General features: G+C 37.7%; 1 protein-coding gene across 1 annotated transcript in view; it reads right to left on the bottom strand.

The window, feature by feature from the left end:
• SHISA8 (shisa family member 8) overlaps window positions 1-23397 on the bottom strand; it is a 1285711-nt gene that overhangs the window by 726209 nt on the left and 536105 nt on the right. The window contains exon 3 of the mRNA XM_044075429.1: window positions 20506-21677. Within this exon, the coding sequence (XP_043931364.1) occupies window positions 20506-21038 (533 nt within the window). The 5' untranslated portion in view covers window positions 21039-21677. The remainder of the gene's footprint in view (window positions 1-20505; window positions 21678-23397) is intronic.

A 23397-nucleotide genomic window follows, 5' to 3' on the forward strand; every position in this document is an offset into this window, starting at 1 on the left:
GAGCATGTTATTTGTGGTATGAAAATATCTCTAGCGGTATGTGACAGAACTGACAAGGGTGGGAATGCATACATGTCAAGGGTGCTGTGGAGCAAGATTCAAGGAAGACAGGGGGTCTCTGTATCTCCATAAGAATGCTGTGAACTAAGTGGCAGGGGTGAGAGGGGTTGACTATGCGTGCTGGGTGATGAGAAGTGAGTGGGTTAGAAATAAGGGACAACTGGCTTAATTTCTAGTATCACAACAGGGGGACTGAATGTCTGTCAGGCTGGGGAGACATGATTGACAAACTATGATGCTTTGTCAGAGATGGTTTGTACTTGTCACCACTTGGCTTCTAGATACTTTTAAAAACTATATCTATCTCCATAGTGCATTTTTGTAGGCCATGTAAAGCTGTAAAACCCTCCAACATAACAAAAAAATCACTCACACTCACCTAAATGTATTGCCGCTCAATGAAGTTTGAATAAAAAACTGCACTCCCTGGAAGCACTGCTCACCCTGGAGAACACAGACATATGTAAAGACATTTAAACATATTTCAGAACCATGGACAGTGCCCCGGCTGTCAAAGGCTATAATGACTTTCATACATTTTGATCCCCTCACCTCAGGATAAACAAAGGGTGGGGGTATCTTAGTGTTCTTAAGGACACCACTTGATTGGTCCAATAACATGACTTGTTTGAACTGCTCCATGCCCAACTAACCACAGGTGCAACCCCCTGTCATATCCTTGCCAGCTACAGATCCCCTAAAAAGAGTCAGGAAAACCACACCTTCTACCTAAACCTACTGGAATCTCTTAACATCCAGCCTAACAACATACTTATGGATGACTTCAACTACCCTCCATAAACTGGGAGACTTATATGACCAATAATTCACTTGCTCAGAGGTTTTTGGAATTCATCAATGCAAACACCCTGGAGCAAATAGTTATATCCCCAACTAGAGGTACAAATACACTAGACCTAGTACTCACAAACATGAGGTAATGCTGCTCTCTGCCATGCATTAACTCATCTCTGATAAGATCTACACAAAAAAAGATCTCCTTTGGTATTAAAACTTTCCTAGAACCCCCATCAAACTCCAGTCTGTTAAGAAATTTGCTAAGCCTAAGTATCTCAATCTATGTGACAGCTTATTAAACTTCCAAGCCCCTCAAACCCAGATGATCCTTGTACACAAAAGCACCATACAACCACATTCATAGCTGCACAGAGGAGACAGTACCTGTCTGAGTTAAACCTATGGTTACTGGTAAACATAAGCCACCCTGGTAGAGCCGTAGCATAAACAGACTATAAGAAAAACAATCCTCTCCAAAGCCAAGAGGGAACAGACAAAACAGTGCATAAAGACAATCACCAGTTTAAACAAACAAGTTAGAGAGCTGGTCAAATCTGCCAAGCAAACTGCGAGGCAAAAATAGTCTCTCAGGTGAAAGATAACCATAAGGCTTTTTTTTAAATTATGTTCATAACCTCAGGGGAAACGCTCAACAATATGCAGACTTAATCATGAATGGCAACTCTTACACCTGGCCTGAAGCTACAGCATACCTGCTGGCTGACAAGTTCAGATCAAACTTCTCGTTGCGTCACATCCTACCACACCCAAAGAAATACCAGCAACCATCTCCCTACCAGTAATTATGATGAGACAGGTCTTTACTGTGCTCGCTACAGTCAAAAACACAGCCTCCATGGGTCCCAACAACATTCCAAGATGTTACTTAAATAGCTTAAAACAAAATCTATCATGGCTACTAGAAACCCTCTTTAACCACAGTTTCCAAATGGGCATTGTCCCAGAGGAATGGAGGACTGCAACAGTCATCAATCTGCACAAGGAGGGCCCATCAACTGACCCATGGAACTACAGACCCACGAGCTTGACCAGTCTTATCTAAAAGACCATGGAAAGCACTATCATGGGACTAATCTATAATGACGCAGGAAATCTCCAAAAACTGAACCAGACCCAATTTGGCTTTGTCAAAGGGAGGTCTAGCCTGGTCAATCTGGTGGACTTCTTTGAGAAAGTCACCAAGGACATGGAAGAGGGTAAAACGGTACACACCACTAATTTAGACCAGGTCAAAGATTTCTACACAATCCTCCACTTGGAGATCATAAATAAACTTACTGCATTAAGCATAACTCCCCTACATTGTTAGGTGGATAGCAAACTGGGGGACATCTAATAACAAACTTGTTACTAGCAGTATCCCACAGGGCTCAGTTGTGGACCCCTCTTGTTTGGTATATACTTCTCTTAAGTGAAAGCCAGTGTTGGGGACCTCTGGCTCACCAAGTTTGCCAATGACTGTAAGCTAGGAGCCATACCTGAATCCCCAAATGATGGTGGTGATTCCACTTCCATTAACAAACCTGTTACTAATGGTATTCTATAGGGCTTACTATTGGGACCCCTCCTGTTTGGTAGGTTTGGTCACTGAAGTGAAAGCCAATGTGGGGGCCTCTGATTCACAAAGTTTACTGATGACTGTAAGCTAGGTGCAATCATTGACTCCCTAAATGATGTTGACATCGTGCAAACAGGCCATAAATGATAAACAAACAGTGCCAAAACCATAGTCTGAGAGTAAATGCTAAAAATTCTCTAATCATGCCCTTCAGTAAATCAGATATCCTTGCAAATTATAATATTGATAGCACACCCCTAAAAGTAGACCCAGTGTTGAGGCACCTAGGAACACAGATAGATAGTAACCTAAACTTTGACCACCAGGTAGCTACACTAGTGAGGAAACCCTTTTATGTGGCTCAACTTATAAGTAAAGGCATGGAATCAAAGTCAAAGTAATTTATATTGACATTGCACAGCACATTGTACAGTGTTCCCTTCTGCATGTACCTGACTAGGCACTTATACCAACTGAAGTGGACCTATAGGTATTTCGCTAAAAAAATACAAAACGTAAGACACATGTCATATGTGGACCAACCAAAGGCCCTAACACTTTACTCCATCTCTAATTGCTTATTGAGAGGTGACTTATGCCTGAATTACAAGGCATTCTCTGATCCAGCCCTGATGAAAGTTTTACATATTTCCAAGAAAAATTATACAAGGGTTACACGTTCCATGGACCTGAACCTTATTAGTGACTCTAACAGAACTTGCTGGACAAACAGATTCATATCCCAAAGACTACCTCATCTATGGGATAAACTTTCCATTTTTGTAAAACAAAGCTCGTCCTTCAGTCTCTTCAAAAATAATTTGAATAAATGAATGGGGAACTGTAAGTTTACTCACAGGTACTGCCCATGCCCCATATGGACAGAGGCAGCCTTTAAAATGACTCAGGGCTCCAACACCCAAAGACCCACTACCCCAGTACTACCCATCCCATATCTAGGGAATTAAAATGTAATACTGTCATATCCTGGGTATTACTGGCTAGGCTTGTAAAGGCTATTGCACCATTTACCTACTAATCGTCTATGAACCTATGGATGTTCATAGGTTCATAGGTGTGTACTAGGCTAATGGCCCTGGGGCCTTTACAAGCCTAGCCCATAGAAGTGCCCTGGTATTGTGCTGCCCGTCATTAGTTCCTAGTGCCTCCATCAAGTAGAGCCACTGGAGTGATCCCCAGGGTGAACTTTCTATTTGCCATCCACTCATCAAGATTTCTCTTGAAGAGGGCTAGTGAGGTGCTCTGCTTGACATGTACAGTATGGGAAGTCTGTTCCAGAGCATGGGCTGTCTCTGGGTTATAAACCTGCCCCTCCAGCATGTTCTGTTGATTGTGGTAATGAGGTTGAGGTCTCTGGAGTGTGTTGTGTGTTGGGACAGGGATTTCTTTAGATGTAGCATTTCTAATGGCTTTGTATGTCAAGCAGAGATTGCCTCTTAGTAGACGATATGAGACAGAGAATAGCTGGAGTTTTTTGAGTCTGTCCATGTTGGGGAATAGATATGTCTTTCTTTGTGCCAAACACTGTATGACATATCTGGCAAGGGTGCTTAACATTGATCTATGTGTATTTGTTACTAGCCTTAAAAGACTTGAGGGGATACATGGAAGAAGGGAGAATAAGCACACAAGCTGTGTACTGATGATGGCAATGCAAGGGGGAATGTTATGGAAGTTTATCCTTATCAGGGACTCAACTTAATGAGGATAAGTTAGTCTGTAGTCCAATAACATGCATGTTGGAGATGGCATATGGCTTTGATGGGGAAGGATTTTATGTGTATGTGTTACTGTGCATGTTTCATATGATAGGAGTGTAAGAGGTGGGGGCGGGGTTGCAAGTGCTGCTTGTCTGCTGTGCTTTTACCACCCTCATATCATGTGTCTGTCAGTGCTGCTTTCCAGGACATATACCAGAGTCACTAGGGCAGGGTACTAAAGTTTTCATGAAGCATTAAACTTGAAGAATCTTTGCTGAGTAGGGCTAAGCAATTCAAGATTGTTCATGCATTCCAGCAGCTGAGTATTATTTCTATAGTTAATCCTGATGCCATAAAAATTGCTGATTTTGTGCATTAGGCATATAATACTAAATTTATTCTGACAATGATGAAACAAATTCTGCTTCAGTATATGACACTTGTATAATTTGTTCCCTGATTTGCTAATACTATTCATTTATATAAAAAGTACATCAATTAAAGAAGAATATGTGTCACTCCTGTATGAAATAATTATATATATATATATATATATATATATATATATATATATATATATATATATATATATATACATATATAGGTTCATAGGTTCATAGGTAGGTACTAGGCTATCTGTCCAAGGGCCTATGTAAGCCTAGCCAACAAGCTTCTCTGGCTTACGCCACCCAGGAAAGTTATTTTCCTGTGCCCTTGTCGAGCAGAGACACAGAAGTGATCCCCGGGGTGTATTTCCTATTTCCTATCCACACATCAAGATTTTTCTTGAAGAGTGCTAATGAACTTTGCTTGATATGGATGGGTAGCTTGTTCCAGAGTATGGGAAGTCTCTGAGACAGGAATCTATCCCTCCAGCAGATCCTGTTTATTGTGGTGACAAGGTTTAGGCCCCTAGAGTCTGTAACTCGGAGGGATTGGGATTTCTTTTGGTGTAGCATGTCCAACAGCTCTGGGTTTGACATAGCTTTATATGTTAGGCAGAGATCATCTCGGAGTAGGTGATATGCTATGGAATAAAGCTGGAGTTTTTTGAGACAGTTAGTGAAGCGCATCTGTTTGTTGCCAGTAATCCTCTTTGTGAGGTACTTCTGTGGCCTTTCCAGCTGCTGCAGATGTCTTGTGAGGTACATTCCAAAAGGGGTGTTGTACTCTATAATGGATCTAATATAAATAATATCTCAATTAACAAATGAGGTCACAACAATACAGGACAGCTGCCATGTTATCAACAGTCTCCATAACTCTTGAAAAATGTAACAAAAAAAAAAACTTGACCACTAAACTAAGAACAATCTACTATTGCTTACATATGATGATTTCTGCCTACCTAGGCCATCGTGCAGACACAGTACTACTCTTCTTTCTGAACATGGTAAATCACCAATGAAACCACAATATACATAATTTCTGCCTGTATCTTCTTATATTTATCTAAAGTATCTGACCCAGTCTCCCATGAATTGCTTCTAGCCAGATTTTCCAACTTTGACATGAGTAGAAAAAATGCAGTGATTCTCCAGTTACCTTGTTCAGAAGTATTGAGGAATGAAGTTGAAAGGAATTACTTATCTTTCCTGCCAATAACCGTAGTGTACTACACTTGGCCCCCTCATATTTACTATATGCATAAACAACATGCGTGCAACAGTTAACGATACAACTTTTCATCAAATATTATGATTGTACACTAGTCTGTGCAGTTGAATCTAAGTAATCTCAAACAAAATGACAAAACTCTCTCCATAAACTAGAAGAATATCTGGTGGAGTCCCAGCTAATACTAAATGTGCTCCAACCCCCCCCCAAATAAAAAACAAAATAATGCATTTTGCCTCTAATACCATATATCAAAACCCTTCAGATTTCATTATTTCTTCCACAAATAAAAACAGTATTGAACAGATGAGTCACAACTAGCTTCCAGGGGTATTCTTAGATCAAAACCTAAAGTCAGATAATCATATTAATCACATAGTAGCAAAAACAAATCAGAAACTAGTTATGTGATTCAAAAGCCAAACCTACATGACTCCACAAGTCCATCTTCTGCCAACACATATACTCTTACTCATACCATTCTATATGGTTCATTGATAAAATACAACTTAATGAATTACAAGAATGCCAATCTACCACAAAAACACCAGTGTACAATTTCAAGGGAAAATCAATCCAGAGATGTAAGATCTAACATTATATTTAGTCCTTTGCCAATGGACTTGTTAATAAGAGATTATCTCTACTGACTCCCTGAAGAGCACTCTGAATCAAGTTTCTCTTCTCCCAGAAGAGGGGCCGGCCGCTCCCTGGCCTAATAAACAATCTTTGATTTTAACTTGACAAACTTGTTTTTATCTCATACATTGCTCTCTGCTTTGTCATTTGAGTTTCTCCAGGGAGGGTAGACAGGGATTACTTACATCAATCAATTTTAAGCTTACACCCAGATGACATTTTACTAGTGACGAGCACAGACCAGAAAGGGATTGACCATTATTTCTTCCAGTTATCTTCCCGTACCTCTCAAGTGTACATCATTACAAGGAATGTTCCTCATTTTGGATCTTAAAAAGTCCATGTTCCTCAAAGTTCCACATTGAAAGGGTCTGTCACACATTCATTGTTATGAATTGTTATAACTGATATCCTTGATAAGTAGCACTGAATCATATTACTTCATCGAAAGAACTTTTTATAAGGATAAAGTAGCAAATTTTAACCATCCTGTGACCTTCCTAGTTGAAGATGCTAGGAAGCTGTTAGAAGGTGCTCCACATTTTGCCAATTTGTTCCACTTTATGAGAGACAGTAATCCCCATTTAGGAGATGGAAAGTTGGGAACTGTAGGTCTTCCTCACACACCATGAGAGATAACCTTCCAACTTAATATAAACTCGTTTTAGATGTACAGAAGCCATTATTTACAAGGTAAAAGTGACTGGTTGTTTTATTTCCAATCATTATGTGTATTGCTTTTAATCTAAATTTTTTTACATATTTTACTAATTATGGACAATTACTACTATTCGACTACTAATAAAGTGAAAAGTTTATCTGGAGGATAACAACTATGTGGAGTACTTTACCAGCTTGTAGTACTATGGGGATTTTGTCGAGATTTAGTTGGTAATCGTTCACTGCTTCATTTCTTTGTTTGGTTTAGTGTTTTTCTATAGAACTTTCAATCCTTTTTCTTTGTAGTGTCAGTCAATTGTATTGACCTATTTCAGTAGTACAAAAAAGATTGTTGTAGGATTTAATTTTTCAGTTTAGTTTCAGATTATAGTTACATTAATCTTAGCTTAGATAATTAAAATTAGGTCCATTTTGCTGGTAGTACTGTTTACTAATGTCTGGTTGTGTGTGGGATTTTGTTTCATAACATATGCAATTATTGTTGGAAGTATACATGGATTTTATTTCTAGGAGCTTGATTTAGGAAAGCAGTATTGTTTTTTTTTCAGCATTTTGTATGTATTTTATGAGGGTAATGTATTGTTTATTTTTTTCATTAAACTGAATGAGAAATGAATCAGAAATGCAGTTTATGTTTTTATTTTTTATTTTGTTTCACTTTTTATATTTTAAGTAAGTGAAGATTTATGTATGCAGGAATTGTTTTAAGGAGATTAGAATGTTTTGAGGTTATATGTCATTGTCTGTGTTTTGTGTGTGCAGTATGTAAACATTTACCTTAGATTTAAATATAGAGTTTAGAGGAATTTTTGTAGCGTTGGTAATGTGCCAAGGCTGTAGACAGATTGTTGATGCAGTTAAATTTCTGATGACATAGCAACAATTTAGATGACAAAAAAGAAAAAAAAAAACACAATCAGTGTACCAGATACACATTTTTATCACACACTTTATCTGGGGTCTAATCTGAAGAAAAAGTAATAATTAAAATAAAAACTAAAGTCAAAGCTCACACATTGCATGCACAAAACAAAGACACATGTACAACCCCAAACATCACATGCCATGAAAAACAAACCCAAAACCCAAATCTACACTTAGTTAAAAATGGAGAAAAGTCTTGTGAATACAGGCCTTATTGTCATTCACTTAAAAGAAAAACATACACTAAAAGAATAACAAGTAAAATAAACAAAACATCAACTACAATTAACAACTCAGAGAACAGAGTACCTAACAAGCAGGACCAATTCTAAATATCCAAACTACAGTTAAACTAACTAAAAGCATCAGTAAAATATTAAATTGACAAATCATAACACAACTCCTGCTGCATTACCAAAATGTATAAAAAATAACTAACACTATAAAAATATTAAACATCACCTCAGTACTACAGTATAAACTATCCAGAGATATACTCCATTTGTAAAATCCTGTACAAACTACCTAAAACCATATTCAGTAGAAACGTAAGCAATTAATCTACCCCATTGAAATGAAAGGAAACCACTATTCTAACATAAAACAAATCACAAAAAAAAAAAAAAAATCAGATAAATGGAGTATATTGTGGTCTGGTTTGTGTGACATATGAAATATCTCATAGTGTAGGATGACTAAAGTCACATCATGATTCATACCGTCACACTTATGACTAAATTTGTTTCCTAAACCCAAAGTACAAGACATTTCTTATCATACAGCATATCTGCACATATTTCAAGTGTCTTCATTGTGTATTAGGCACTCTGAGCACAAGAGGCATATCATTAATGGCGATAAATTAGCTCTCTCTGCTGTATACCAGCCAGTTCTCTATGCTAACTTCCAGGTATTACTCTTATGACTCTTATGACAAAAGGGAGATGCTTTTGTTTGTAACTGTTACTTTGAAACTAAGAATGGATAACAGAAGAGAGTTAAGTAGATACTTTTATTCTGTTAGTCTATGAGGGATACTAGTGATAATGAAATCTAGGAGAGAATGTTTACCTGCTGAAGCATTAGGTTTGGGGGGATATAATCTTTGGGAGAGATTGGACTGGGAAATGGACAAAGTAAGGTGATTGCCTTTGCTGGAAAGGAAGTCTACATTAAAGTCTGACAGAATGACTATTTTGCTGCATCTTCTAGTATGTTTTATAATGACAATAGTTGCTCTTCTCAAATGTGGTTAATGCACAAGGGAAAAGATATATAAACTGCTTCTACTAATAGATTTCAGTGAGCAGTTATGGTTCCTAAGGCAAGGACCCAGTTTGGGTCATAGTCAGTGACATGAATCCCAGTCCTGGAAGTGGGTTTTGTTATCATGGCTTTCTAATGTAATTCCAAGATTCGTAAGTCTGAGAATTATGAAAAAACAAACTACAAAAATGAAGAAAAACAGTAAATGTCGAATATCACTGTTTCCATTAAAAGTTATTTTTTGCTGGGGGGGACCCCCTGCACTATCCAGTGTTAGTGGCAAGCCCACCTACTCCCCAAAAGTTTATATATATATATATATATATATATATATATATATATATGCATGTGTCTGTGTATATGTCTATCTACATATATATCTGTATATAGCTATAGATAGATATTATACCAACTCCAGTATCTCAGAGACAAGAGAATAATATGATGAGAAATCATAATTTTGGATTTTATATCTATATCTGTATCAATATCCATCTATCTATAGCTCTATGTATGTTGCAAAAGACCACCAGAACCCTAATGAAATCCAGAGATAAGGCCTGGGAGCACTGGTGACTAACAAAAAATAACTCAGATAGGCAATCATTCCTTGAATTGCACAATAAAGCCAAATAGCATATAAAATTAGACAAATCCCTCTACTATAAATCCACCCTAAACTCTACCAACCACAACTATAAGCAATTCTGGTCCACTATTAACACTGTCATCCACCCAGGGAAGGTTGATACCTCCAGCCGTCCATTCCCCTCTCCTCCAGCAGTATTGCTGAATCCTTCAGCAAACACTTCACTGAAACTGTAACATCTCTAAACAAACAACACTTCCCTACAACAGCCCCCCAACTCCTAACCCTAAACCCCAACTCCTCTTTTCTTCTTTACCTCAGTACCTACCTCCAACATAAAAAGACTACTGTCAAAACTTAAACCCACCAAACTCGCAGCTAACAACCTCACCTCTGAATACTTGAAAATTACAGCTGATACACTGGCCTACCCAATTTCAATTCTAATCAACCATTCCATAACAGAAGGCTATGTTCCCTCGATATAGAAAATATCCCATATCATTCCCCTCCACAAAGGCACCCCTTCCACCGACCTCTCCAATTACCGCCCCATTGCTATCCTTTCCCCTCTCCGTAATATACTTGAAAAATGTATCAACACCCAGGTCTCCAACTACCACCTAGCTAATAATCTTCTCTCCAAAACCCAACATGGTTTCAGGCCATATCACAGCACTACCTCCGCTTTGCTCTCCTTCACCAACACTATACTTCATCACAAAAACAATGACCTCTTCTCTACGGCCGTATTTCTAGATCTGTCAAAGGCCTTTGACATGATATCTCATGAGCTACTACTCTCTACTCTCCCAACCTCTTCTTCTCACAATCAGCCTGCAACTGGTTCTACAGCTATCTACACGGACACTAACAATCAGTAATCTGGGACAATAACATATCACCTCACCTCCCAGTTATTCTCAAGAGTTCCCCAAGGGTCTATCCTTGGCTCTCTGCTATTCTCACTTTTCACTAACAACCTACATACTGCCACCACACAAGCATCTCTTATAAAGTACGCAGATGACTCTACTCTCATCTGCTCTTCCCCCACTCTACCAGAACTACAACAAATCACACAGGAATCATTCCCTTCTGTAGTAAGCTGGCTATCCAATTCTCAGCTCCTACTCAACCCAAGTAAGAACATTTCTCCTGTTCCAACCTTCCAAGGCCACCCCAAAACACCCCCACTTCAACATTCTTGCCAAAGGCAATACCATCATCTCTCCATCAGAACACACAAAATTACTCGATGTGGAAATAGACAACAAACTTAGATTTGACACCCACATATCTCTCAGAATAAAATACGTTTACAAGAAACTTGGTGCATTATATCGAAGCTACCAACTCCTAACCAAGGTGTCTAGAATCTCATAACCAATTCCCAGCTAATCTCCACCCTACTCTATGCATCCCCAACAGGCTGGATGCTAGTTACAACAAAATTGCTAAATTTGCCACTGGAATTTCCTACCGCAGCCATCATTGTATCTCCCTTAAAGAACTAAACTGGCTAGAACTCCCACAACTCCTTCACGTTAATCAACTCACCCTTGCTTATAAACTTATTAACCATCCCCTTAACATCCCTTCCCTTCAAACCCTTCTCCAACCCTATCACCCCACTAGGCCCCTAAGATCAAGCAACAAAAATCAACTCACTGTTATCAAACCCAAAAACTCAGCAGGAGAAGCCATATTTTCATGTACCATATCTAAACTTTGGGACAATCTTCCACCCTCTATAACTACTCTACGTTCCAGCAACCTTTTCAAGACTGTGCTTAAATTCCACTTAAATTTGCACTGGCTTTGTCCTTGTTCTAATCCAGACTAACACCCCTTTACCGCCCCCCCAACTAGACTCTTAACCCAACTATACTACCACCACTACTAACCACAGTCAGAAATAGCTAGTTGTTTTTACATACTTTAACATCTTGTCTGACAGCTTTGTTACTAATATTATAAACGACAAGAAACTATCTTACCTTGCAACATTTACTGTACATACTGTTGATAATCAATATCTTGTTATTGTATTAAAGCCAACAACCTGTAATGTTGTTTACTATTGCTGCAACCCTGTATCTCTATTTATCATGTACATGATGTGGAGCTTTTCTCCCCGGGCATCCACTGAAAAGGGACCTGCATCCAGTTGGAATTTCCCAGTAAACAAATGTAAATAAATAAAATGTATGTATGTATGTATGTATCTATCGATCTATATATATATATATATATATATATATATATATATATATGTGTGTGTGTGTGTGTGTGTGTGTGTGTGTGTGTGTGTGTGTGTGTGTGTGTGTGTGTGTGTGTGAGTGTGTGTGTGTGTGTGTGTGTGTGTGTGTGTGTGTGGGGGGGGGGCATCTAGTTCAGTAAATTGAAATACCATAACACTGGAACTCATAAAGATGAGACAAAAACATAGTAAATATACATCTATGAATTTTAACAAAGCCAAAAGTTTGAAACAATGAATCAAGTAATGCACATGTCCAAAAGTCACCACAGGATTTTAATGGACATCACTCTAAACTCAGAAAGACATCTTCTTCAGTGTAACATAATATGTAAGAGAAAAATTTTTCATGTTTACTGATTGTGAATAGAGATTGCAGTACAGTGAGGATCTGGAAATGAACCCTTTTCCCCACTGTAATGCGATCTCAGAGTTGGTATATTTAATTTGCAGGGGATCTGAAGGCACATGGGGGCTTGCCCCCCCCCCCGCTGCAAAAATGTTGGAAAAGTTTTTTTTTTTAAGTTATGTGTATTAATAAATAGATTTGTTTCTTTGTTTTGCGCAATGTCCATTCAAATCCTCCTGTGACTTCCTGATATATGCATTAGTTGATTTGTTGTTGAAAACATTCAGGTTTGTTAACATTCATATATGTGAATTTGTGATGTTTTCTTCTCATCTTTATGACTTTTAGTATTATGGCATTTTGATCTACTGAAGTAGATATATGTGTGTCTCCACATTTTCGCTCATTCGGTCTTGCTATTTCAGGACTCTTACTAACGAGTCCTTGTATTAGTGGTGTCACATTTAACACTGCAACATTTAAATCATGTATGAGACTGAAGATGGTAACCATTATGTTGGAGGGGGCCAAAACACATTACTATATAACACTTGTAAGAGTTATTATTTGTAGGTGAAGGTATACTGGTATAAGACCAGATCATAACAATGTGCTTTATCAAAGTCATAAATGTATCTGTGTGTTTATGCACTGAAAAACAATCAAAACTGAAAATTGTTTAAGAAAGCACTGAATATGGATAACCATTCATATACTGAATCTTTCTTTTAGTTCATAGCCCTATTACGCAAATGGACAGTGAAGATAACTGTCATAGAATGTCATTATCACAAGTGTGCACAAAAACATGTCATTCAGTTAAAAACAATCAAACCACTTTCAGCCTTCTGCCAGTGTAAAACCTGCCAATTAGTTGGTGAGCTGACATAGCAGAGATCACACAAGACTCATTTAAATAGGAACAGAAGCATTAAAGTCTTGTTGCTGTAGTATATCCTTTTTGTGACTGATCATGAAACAAGATGGATGGGTCTGAGTTTGGGCTAACATTTAACTTCCGTGTTTTGTAGCTCAACTAAAATATCATTAATGGAAAACAGAATTATCCATTGCAGACAAACAGGGACCTTTATTATTCTGGTACCCTTCCCCAGTAATCTAACTTACTGAATTGCAGTGATAGCACACATCAGCTAGGAGATAATGACCTAAGTATGAAAGTATAACATTACTAAAATGTAAGAGTAACTCAGTCTGTATGCTGTACCTTCCTCATCCAAGGAAGGGGAATATAATGGATGCCATCAAAATGGGGCAAAATACCTCCTGAGCAAATTGCAGGTTCTAGGTGTTGTACAACTGGTCTAGCCATCGTAAATGCCCAGTCTCTAGAAATGGTATGCATTCATCTGAGAAAAATAGGAATGTGATCCTTGCTAGTATCTGAGGGATTGAAGGGATGGGAAGGGAGCTGAAAGTCCTATTAGTTATAACTCTCAGCTTTCCAAATTTTCACAGAATGTCCAAATGCTTGCTTCATTTGGTCTGTTCCTCATAAAATATGTGCTTTTCTTGCAAATCATTTAAGATTGAAATCACTAATAATGGCTGGTGTTTGAATTTCAGACTTCATATCCTTCAGAAAATTCTTAATCTTACAATACCTTTTATTCTAGCAACTTTCTATGCTTGTAAGAGCAGTATTTACAATTTGCCCCCCCCCATTATTTTTGACTTTGTCCAGATTTATTGTGCTAAGAGGTTAAGAGTTATGACACTATCTAACCAAAGCTAATATACTGCATGCACAGCCATAGAAGTTAGTACTCCTATACTGCCTTTATCTTGTACTTTGTTCTTAGTCTGTATAGTTCATGTAGGATAGGACTTAAATTACTAGGTTCAGACATTTGCACAGTTCAGCAGATCAAATGATCAGCAGCAGGGCCATGTTACTTCTAGCATTTACAGTCACCTTGTCATGCAAAAGATAACATCAGGTAAAGTACCCTGAGCAGCAATAACCCTTCTGATCAAAGACTCTGAGCACTTAATGTGTAGCATGGCTGGCTTGTAGAAAGTTTGCCCCTCAAATCTAAGCATGACAGAAGAATTATAAACTGTCAAGCTACCCGGTGGACTGCACTGCATTTTCAGGCCTTGAAAGTTATATTGAATGATTTAGTTGTTCAGAGTGGAAGTCTGAACCTTTTGTTGCACAGAATTTTGGTATGAATTTGTAGCTTTATTATTTTCACTGCGTTTATGTTTGGAATTTTCATCTTGTATCTGACATGGATGCTCTTCTACCTCCACATAAAATGCTTTCTGTCTTTATTTTATTTTATTATTAAATCAAACAACCATACTTCCTTTTGCATTTCATTTATTGAGAAAAACACTGCAAAGCATTTTATAACATTTGGATATTCACTCATTAAAAAAAAAAATTTGCACAAATATATTGATATTTCCAAATTGTCAGACATGTCTGTCCACATGCAACAGAAAAAGCTCCCTACCTCATTATTCAGTAGGGGGATACCCAACAGTCTCTGTGTCGCTTAGGTTTTGCTATCTGGACATGCCTTTCTATAGCTTTTCCACTGCAGTAAGCACGTTTAGACAGAATAAAAGCACACCACATTTATCCCACCTAGAGTTGATGTAATCAGTAATGCAAAGATAATAACAAGTTTTCCAGACCAATAATGCCATGCTAGACCTGCACACTAATTCTAAATCAGAAATGATTTTGGGATCCTTTGAATGGAATATGCTGTTAATGTGGGTGACATAATTACAATGTTAGCACATCCATTCCCACCTGAACAGTATCTTGCAAGTTTGGTCAGTAAAACTGCAGCCTTTTTGGGATTAAATTTTAAACAGTTGGATTCCCTTTAGCTGTGGATTCTAGCAGACCCAGAGTTATCGCCATCTCTTTTGCTAAGGTACATTCTACAAATGTCTGCTAAGGTTTACCTTCATATGTGCGTTCTGCACCTGGGCGAACAGCAGATGTTCAAAAGGATGTTTGCAAATTTTGCAAATGTCGAATGCAAAATGCTTCAAATGTGCAATGAGCGAATGCACAGTGACATTCCCTCATTGCAGATTTGGCATTTTGGGGTGGATCGCACCATAGTGGGGATCGGAAAATGGACCCTTCCCCCACTGTAGTGTGATCTTGGAATTAGTATATTAAAGTAGGGGGATGCAGGGGGGCTTGCCCGCCTGCATTACACTTCATTACAATATGTATTTGACATTTGTGTTTGAAAATCAGCGAATCTGCTTTTCGATTTGCTGATTTTCGAACATTGGAAACTGTCGCAGTTTTGAGATTCATGCTTACGATTCGTTCATATGAGCAATCATATGAGTGATTTTCATCCATGTAAAGGTAAACCATCTGCTACACATGGGTGATTTCTATGTAGAAGAGGAGATGGATAATTTATTTCCTGAGAGACTATGAAAATGTATCATGTACATTGAGGGAGCATGAAAAAGAAGATCAGCCTTCACGTCTATGTCGGAAATGACTTCTTCAGAACTAGAGAAGTTGACCTTCATATACTCTGTATGCTATTCCTGAAGAAAGATTCAAACCAGGGCACAGCTATGACAAAGTGATTTCAGAACTGACTGCAGTAGCCCAGTAAGAAATCATACATACTGTAGAGCACTCAAACCTGAAAGGAAATGACAAAGAAACTGTTATCTTATACCTCATTTTGAAGTGGTTATAATGCAGCCAGACTAGTACAGCCTGTCAATGGTTTTCAGTCCTAAGCCTTTTCAGCAACTTTTCCTAAAGGGCAGGTTACAGGCCAACAATAATTAGCAAGGATATTTGAGACCACAGAAATGTTTCTTTGCATTTGGACAGAGAAAACTACACTGGAAAATATTATAAAATATCCAAATGCCCCTGTTGCCTAAAGGATAAAAACATATGCATCCTAAGGAATTACAGCTGGCCTATCTGCATGGATTGAAGCTCACATCCAAGATACCCCCATAAGATTTAACATCTCCATAATTATGTATGCATGGTTTACCTGATATTTGCCTGAACAGATAACAAACACACTAACTATAAATATCACATGAAGGATATACTCTGAAATGGTGTGAAAAGAACAACATGTGCAGTATGGATTATGTCCAAATCGGATGCTAAAATATATACTTTTTATTTTTTGCTTTGTGTATTCTTGAAATCATTTGCTCTTACATGCATATATGGGGGCCAAATCTTCTACATGGGGGATTTGAGTTTTGTCTCCCCAACAGTCTCTCGTTGGTATTTTGAGTAGCCTGTGCAGATACAGCACCCCCCCAATCTGTACTCCGTTACTCTGCTGTGTTGCTTGTAACCTCAAAAACGTAATGTCTGACTGATGGGAACTCAGATTGCAGAGGGCGCTGTATGTAAGCAAAGTTGCTCTTATAAATAAAACATGTACCAATATTATGGATAGCAAAAAGGTATGCTAAAAACTGGAATATCCTGCTAAATTGCTGAGGCTTTTGCAGCTTGTCAGATTCAACAATGTCCAGCTAGGAGTAGTTTAATGTTACTATTTCATTATGAATGACCAGGCTGGATCTAGACTCCTTACAAGTAATCTATCATCATGTCCTAGTCTTCAACTTAACAAATCATCTTCTTTGCTACCAATAATCTACATCCTTCTATTGCCATAGTATAGACCCCCTACCTAATTTATCATAACTACTTATACAACTGACACCAACCCAAATGCTAAGACCAAGGAGCTACAATCTGCTAGTTTTAAAACTCCACTCAGTGTACATATGTCAATACTTACACACTTAGCATGACTTGTTACAGCTGTGTGTTTAACAAAAGAATTATTAAAGGTTATGACATATTTAGTTTTCTTCTCTTGTTTATATGTATCTTAGTCTACTACTTGGACTAATGGACCAGCCCACTAACACTGTTAACAGACTTATCCTAAGTAAGTGAATTGAAGTGAACTGAACTGAATTTGCCGCTTGACATTTAAAAATCCTTCCAGGAAGGACAGGGTTGTATATGAGTCGGTGTAATTGTGTGAGAACCAGTATCAACAAGTTTTATTTTTAAAGATATTGCATCAAAATGCCTATCTTTGAATCTAAGAAGTTTTGAATCATCTGTGTTTCTTCATTTGACATCCCCTTATAAGCATTTAGCAATCCCCACTTAAGACATCTTCAGAACTTCAGCATTAATATGGCCTTTCCTGCCTCAGCTGTGACATTATTATAGTTGGCATCTGTCCAGGGAGCAGACAGACAGACACACACTCTCACACATGTACTCTCACAAGCTTTAGAGAAAAGGTAGCAGGCAACTGTTCTGACGGGACACATCATTAACTATGGAGATCTAATGAATTCAAGTCTGGTGAAGTTTTGTTTAGAATATGAAATTATTCTCGGTTTCTGTATTTAGGGTGAAAAAAATGTATGTTGATTAGTGATAAATCTGTGGCGTATTGGAGAGGAGTTTGAATAGTCCTGCAGCTTACACCCAGATTGCATTGCAAACCACTTTATTGAATGCTATATACACTTCAGTATGGATGTTATGAGTTCATCCCACCTCTCCACCCCCACCACTCTGGAAATATTTTTGTATGCAGCTGGGAATAAAGTAACATCTTAACTCAATTAATAACTCAAATATTTTTTGTAGTTTCCTTACCCCTGTGATTACCATTAAACCTGCCCATTAGCATCCTTATAGGAGCATTCACTCATCCTGCCAATTCTTTTTGCTTAGAGGTAAGAGTCCAGAACTATTAGAAGCACAGCCATCTATCTTGGGAGTTAGGGCTTTTGTTTTGTTATCCACCTAAGTCTCACTACCTCACCATGGCTGTGATTCCTGCTCACAGGCTCCACATGCATGTACCACCACACCTATTGATCCAGGTAAGCAGTAAACCACTAGGTGCAGGAGCAGTCATCCAGTAAAATTGAGATCTTTGAGGTGTATGAAAAACTAAATGCTACAACACTCCTACCTCACTCAAACTATATTTTACAGTGTGCAGACTGCTAATCAAACCATGGCTGTCTACTCCAAAATCAGGGTTTTATCCCTGTTTGTCAACTGATCTGGCTTTGGCCCAATTATTTTTTAATGTTGCACATCTGATCCAAACAAGAATTGTAAATGTATTCCATAATGGCAAACCAGGCCCACAATCCTCTTTTGCACATAACTCGATAGTTAGAAATACTACAGAAATATAAACCATTTATCATGATTTCTCATGAAGAGAACATAATGAACAATAGTATTCTACCAGTATGCTAATATGCAAATTATTATAACAATAATAAGTTCAATGTTGTCTTTAATGCAATATCATCCATTTAAAAAGGGGTCCCAAATTACCTGGTTAAACATTTACAATTTTTTGTGGTGTCAGTGCCAAAAACACTGAGTGACACTTAGAATGTACACTTTCATAAAGCCTTTCTATGTTCTGAAGATAAAGTGCAAAATGTGAGGGCAATTTGAGAGCACTGCAGGCAACAGAAAATCCAAGAGAGGAAGTGCGAAATAAACTGATAAAGGCTGAATGTAACAATGGCACTGATGACAGGATATTCATGCACTACAAATAAACATAATCTTGGAAAGGAGCTTCACAGCAGATTACTAGTATTACTGCTTTGTTCGTAGAAACATATCATCACATAAAACTCGTATTAAATTAGGTACACTGAAAAGCAGAATAGTTAGGAGAGTGGGCACTTGGCTTGTCTTTACTGTAATGCTACAGGATACGGCAGCAGTCATTGTTACTACAGTCTCAGTACCTATTACTGAACAAAAAAGTAAAATTACTAATATCATGAAAATGTTTTTTTTTTTCTGCTTATATAAAATGTGCTTGAATCGGTTATGGAATTTTGCTATTTTATTTTTATGTAAGATGTGCTTAATTCAGTGAACATAAAAGTATAAACCAAATAAATGCATTTTTATTATATATATATATTGATATCCAGTCTAACAGGTTATCTTCCCGAAACCATTAATTCCATATGTTGGCTTGTGCCCACCATTATAACTCACCGAGTTATTCTCCTAATATTCTTGGGGGAATCTAACATCCAGATGCAGAAACTCATGCATAATGTCTAACAAGACTGACATACCAAGGTCTATGTTGGTTATGATATGGTGAACAGGGATCATTTCCCAGTCTACCACCTGGCATCCAGTCCAGCCATGTGTCCCCTAATGGCTAATCCCATGCATTCATTTTCCTTTAAGCAGTGAGCATGAAGTGGCCAACTCTTTACACCCGTGGGTTGTCTACAGTTCCTTGTGGTATCCTAGTAAGCAATGAGGCAGTAATCTGTCCCACCAACCTGGGAAGGTGAAACAACTCATTGCCCCCCCACACAGAAACAAACGTAGTTAATCTTAAGTACTCAGACTACTAAAGAGACTTAAAGTTAACACCAGATGCCACCCCTTCATGTGAACAGTTACTATAAACTGTATCTAGCTGGCATATATTCATATATGTTTGCTAATATTCAAGGTTTATAGTTTTACTCTAGTAGTTTGCCTGTAGTTCATAAGTCACACTTTAACACTCAAAAGAAATCTGCAAGCTTAGAGAAATTCTAACTTTCCAATGAATACTGATATGCAATTAATCTTAACTTCAGTATCATATAATAAACTTCATTGCTGATGCATCCAAATAAACAATGAGAGGCTATAAAGCATTGCAGTCTTCAGCCAGAGGCCAGTTCCAGATTGTATACCTCATGTAACTTGGCTCAGAACAGCAAATAAATTCAGAAAACCTAAATATTAAATGTGCTGTGATATGTAACACACATCAGTGAACAGTGCAAGCTCTGTTTTGTACAGTCCTGATCAATGCCCATTTTATCAATCATATGCATGCAAGCATTGCAGTCTATTACTAATCATAAGTCGAAATCCATTACCTTAGTTTGAAAATAACGAAAATAACTGGATATATTTTTTCTTATCATACAAACCTTGACATATTCATTTCTGTCTGTGGTCCCTGAGACTTTTCCAGTCCCAGTTTAGTAAAAATTCCAACAAGTACCATCACTGCCACAACTCCACAGATAATATATACAATCATGTTAGTTTTATCCTTTGTTGGATCCTCAGGGGTGTCATCCACCCTAGCAGGTGGTCTGCCTGTGCTTGCCCAGTTTGGAGTGTCATAGTTGGAACATGTACTTTGATCCAGACGGTCATGCTTAAACTTGCAGCAAAAGCGATAGCCACAAGTGCCACAGCAGTACAGGTATATATCAGAATTACAATGGAAAGGGGGGTCCCACTGACCCATAACATCAAAATAGCCCCGGCACCAGTCTGCAGGCATTGAACTTTCTGTTCCACTTGCATTATTCTCAGTACTAGGTCCTTGGCTTCCATTGCGTGCAACAACTTGCCCTTCTGCCTGGGTCATTTTGGCCTCATGAGACCTTGCAGCAATTAGTATCAGGTCCAGAAGTATGATACTACAGGTTACGAGGACATAGTTTCCTTCCATTGAGATGTGTGTTGAGTTCAATCACAGTTTATAAAAAGAAAAGTTATACTTTGAAGGAACACTGTATCTGTTGACAGACAGTCCAAAAATGCACCGTTGTTTTGTGCCACTTGCAAACATGAAATTACAGACTAAGTAATACTTCAGATACGGTTCCAGTGATTATGCAAAGACAGTTCCATAATTAATGTAATGATTACTTTGCTGAAAAATATGCATCACTGCAGAAACTCTGTTGCCTCTGAGTCCAAAAGTTGCAGAAGGATCAGGAATGCTTTCTTCTTGTTTTTAGGATCATTCATACTAACCCAACTATGTAAATTACCTTTCTTCATCCGTGCTTTGTCTGATAACAACAGCTAGATTCCTTACAGAAGCTTAGGGTGGGTGAGGGGTACTTTGTTGCCTTCAGAACAAATTAGTGTAAAGGGCTTATTTGTCTGAATCAAGTCAGGAGGGAAGAAGTCAAGCCTAAAAAGACTTGTCTTTTAAACTGCAGAATCACAGCATCAACAGACTGGCTGAAAAAAAAAATCATGTACTTGGATCTCTTTTCTCTCTCTCTTTCTCTTGTTCCGATGAAGTTCTTGGACTGTGGCCAATAGATGTCACAGCCTAGGATCAGCAGAGGCTCGGAGACTGTAAAAGACAGAGGGACATGTTATTGACTATAGCTTGAGGTAAGCAGGATGCAGACACATGGAGAGACCTATATTAACAGCACATCTTTCTCTCATTAGCAGTTCATCATCATTAATCAGTTTACCGCTATAAGTGCAGATGTAATTGTTGTGGTATTATTATCTGAAATGGCAGTCTTTATAGTTTGTCTTTATTGATAAATCACATGCAAACTAAGCTAAAATCTTTGAAGATCATTATGGTTACGTGAGGCTGATGTAGTTACAAGTGAAAGCCATTTTTATAAAATAAGCTATATATTTGTCAATGTGTGTGTGTGTGTGTGTGTGTGTGTGTGTGTGTGTGTGTGTGTGTGTGTGTGTGTGTGTGTATATATACGTGTATTTATGTATGTATGTATCTATCTCTCTCATCATCTATCTGTCAATATGTGTGCACGCATGTGTATGCATGCATTTAAGTATGTAGGTACGTATCTTTCTATCTGTTGATGTATGTGTGTGTGTGTGTGTGTGTGTGTGTGTGTGTGTGTGTGTGTGTGTGTGTGTGTGTGTGTGTGTGTGTGTGTGTGTATTTATGTATGTATCTATCTGCCTTTATGTCAATAGGTGTGTGTGTGTGTGTGTGTGTGTGTGTGTGTGTGTGTGTGTGTGTGTGTGTGTGTGTGTGTGTGTGTGCGTGTGTGTGCATGTGTGTGTATTTATCTATGCATGTATATCTATATTTATATCTATATCTATATATGTGTTTCTTTATTTGCAATGAAAACTTGTGTTCATTGCAGTTGTTTTGCTATAATTCATTTTAAACAAAGCAGTTTCCTTCAGGAAAGAGAACATGTGCCCATATAATGAACCAACATTAACCAGTATTCTATTATAGATAGGAAGATCTTCTACAAACTACAAGTTATGCCTCCTGCTCCCTAGAAATGGGGAGTTAAAAAGTCACCTCCATTTGCAGACCCAGGATAAATATAAAGCAACACAAAATGAGATATTGTGTTCATGTCTTTGAAAAATGTAAAATACCAACACATTGCAATGTATTATTAAATTGAATAAGTGCTGTTAACATGTATGATGAGTGAATAGGCACACTGCCTATTAGAAAGCTGTGTAGACATTATAAGTGGGTGTATTTTGTTGGCATATACAGTGAGAACTGGGCTTGGAGGTTGTCATCATTATGCTTCTGGGCTTAGTTTGTAGAAATAACACAAATTAAATACTTGGGCATGGTTTACTTTGCGGATTACAATGGGTTTCTTTTCAGAGAATCTTATTTTTTCTCGCAGAAGTGTGATTAAGGAAAAATATCATTTGCTATGTTTTTTGACATGAGAAAGCATTGTCAAAATAATTGTCAAAGATGTGCAAAATTTATTACACAAAAGCAATGTTATGCTATGCATGTAATCAAATCTCACCATCCAGACTTATTATTTGCTAAACATCATATTATTAAATAACAAGGATGCAAAAATGGCATGTTAGCTTATTTATTCTGAGGCATTAATATTATCCTTTGTGGTTTCACTATTGCTTATGAAATGTCTGTTACAATATCATAAAACAAAATATATTGTCAGATGTAACTGAATCACTCAATACATTTGTTGAACATTATTTTATTTACTCAGCGTTGTTCATTTATGTATTGTAAGTAGTATACATTTTGTTAATCAGAGTCTGCAATAATGTAAATATTAGGTTCA

Source organism: Protopterus annectens, chromosome 1.part1 (assembly GCF_019279795.1).
Source record: "Protopterus annectens isolate FY-2018-M chromosome 1.part1, PAN1.0, whole genome shotgun sequence".
Lineage (NCBI taxonomy): Eukaryota > Metazoa > Chordata > Ceratodontiformes > Protopteridae > Protopterus > Protopterus annectens.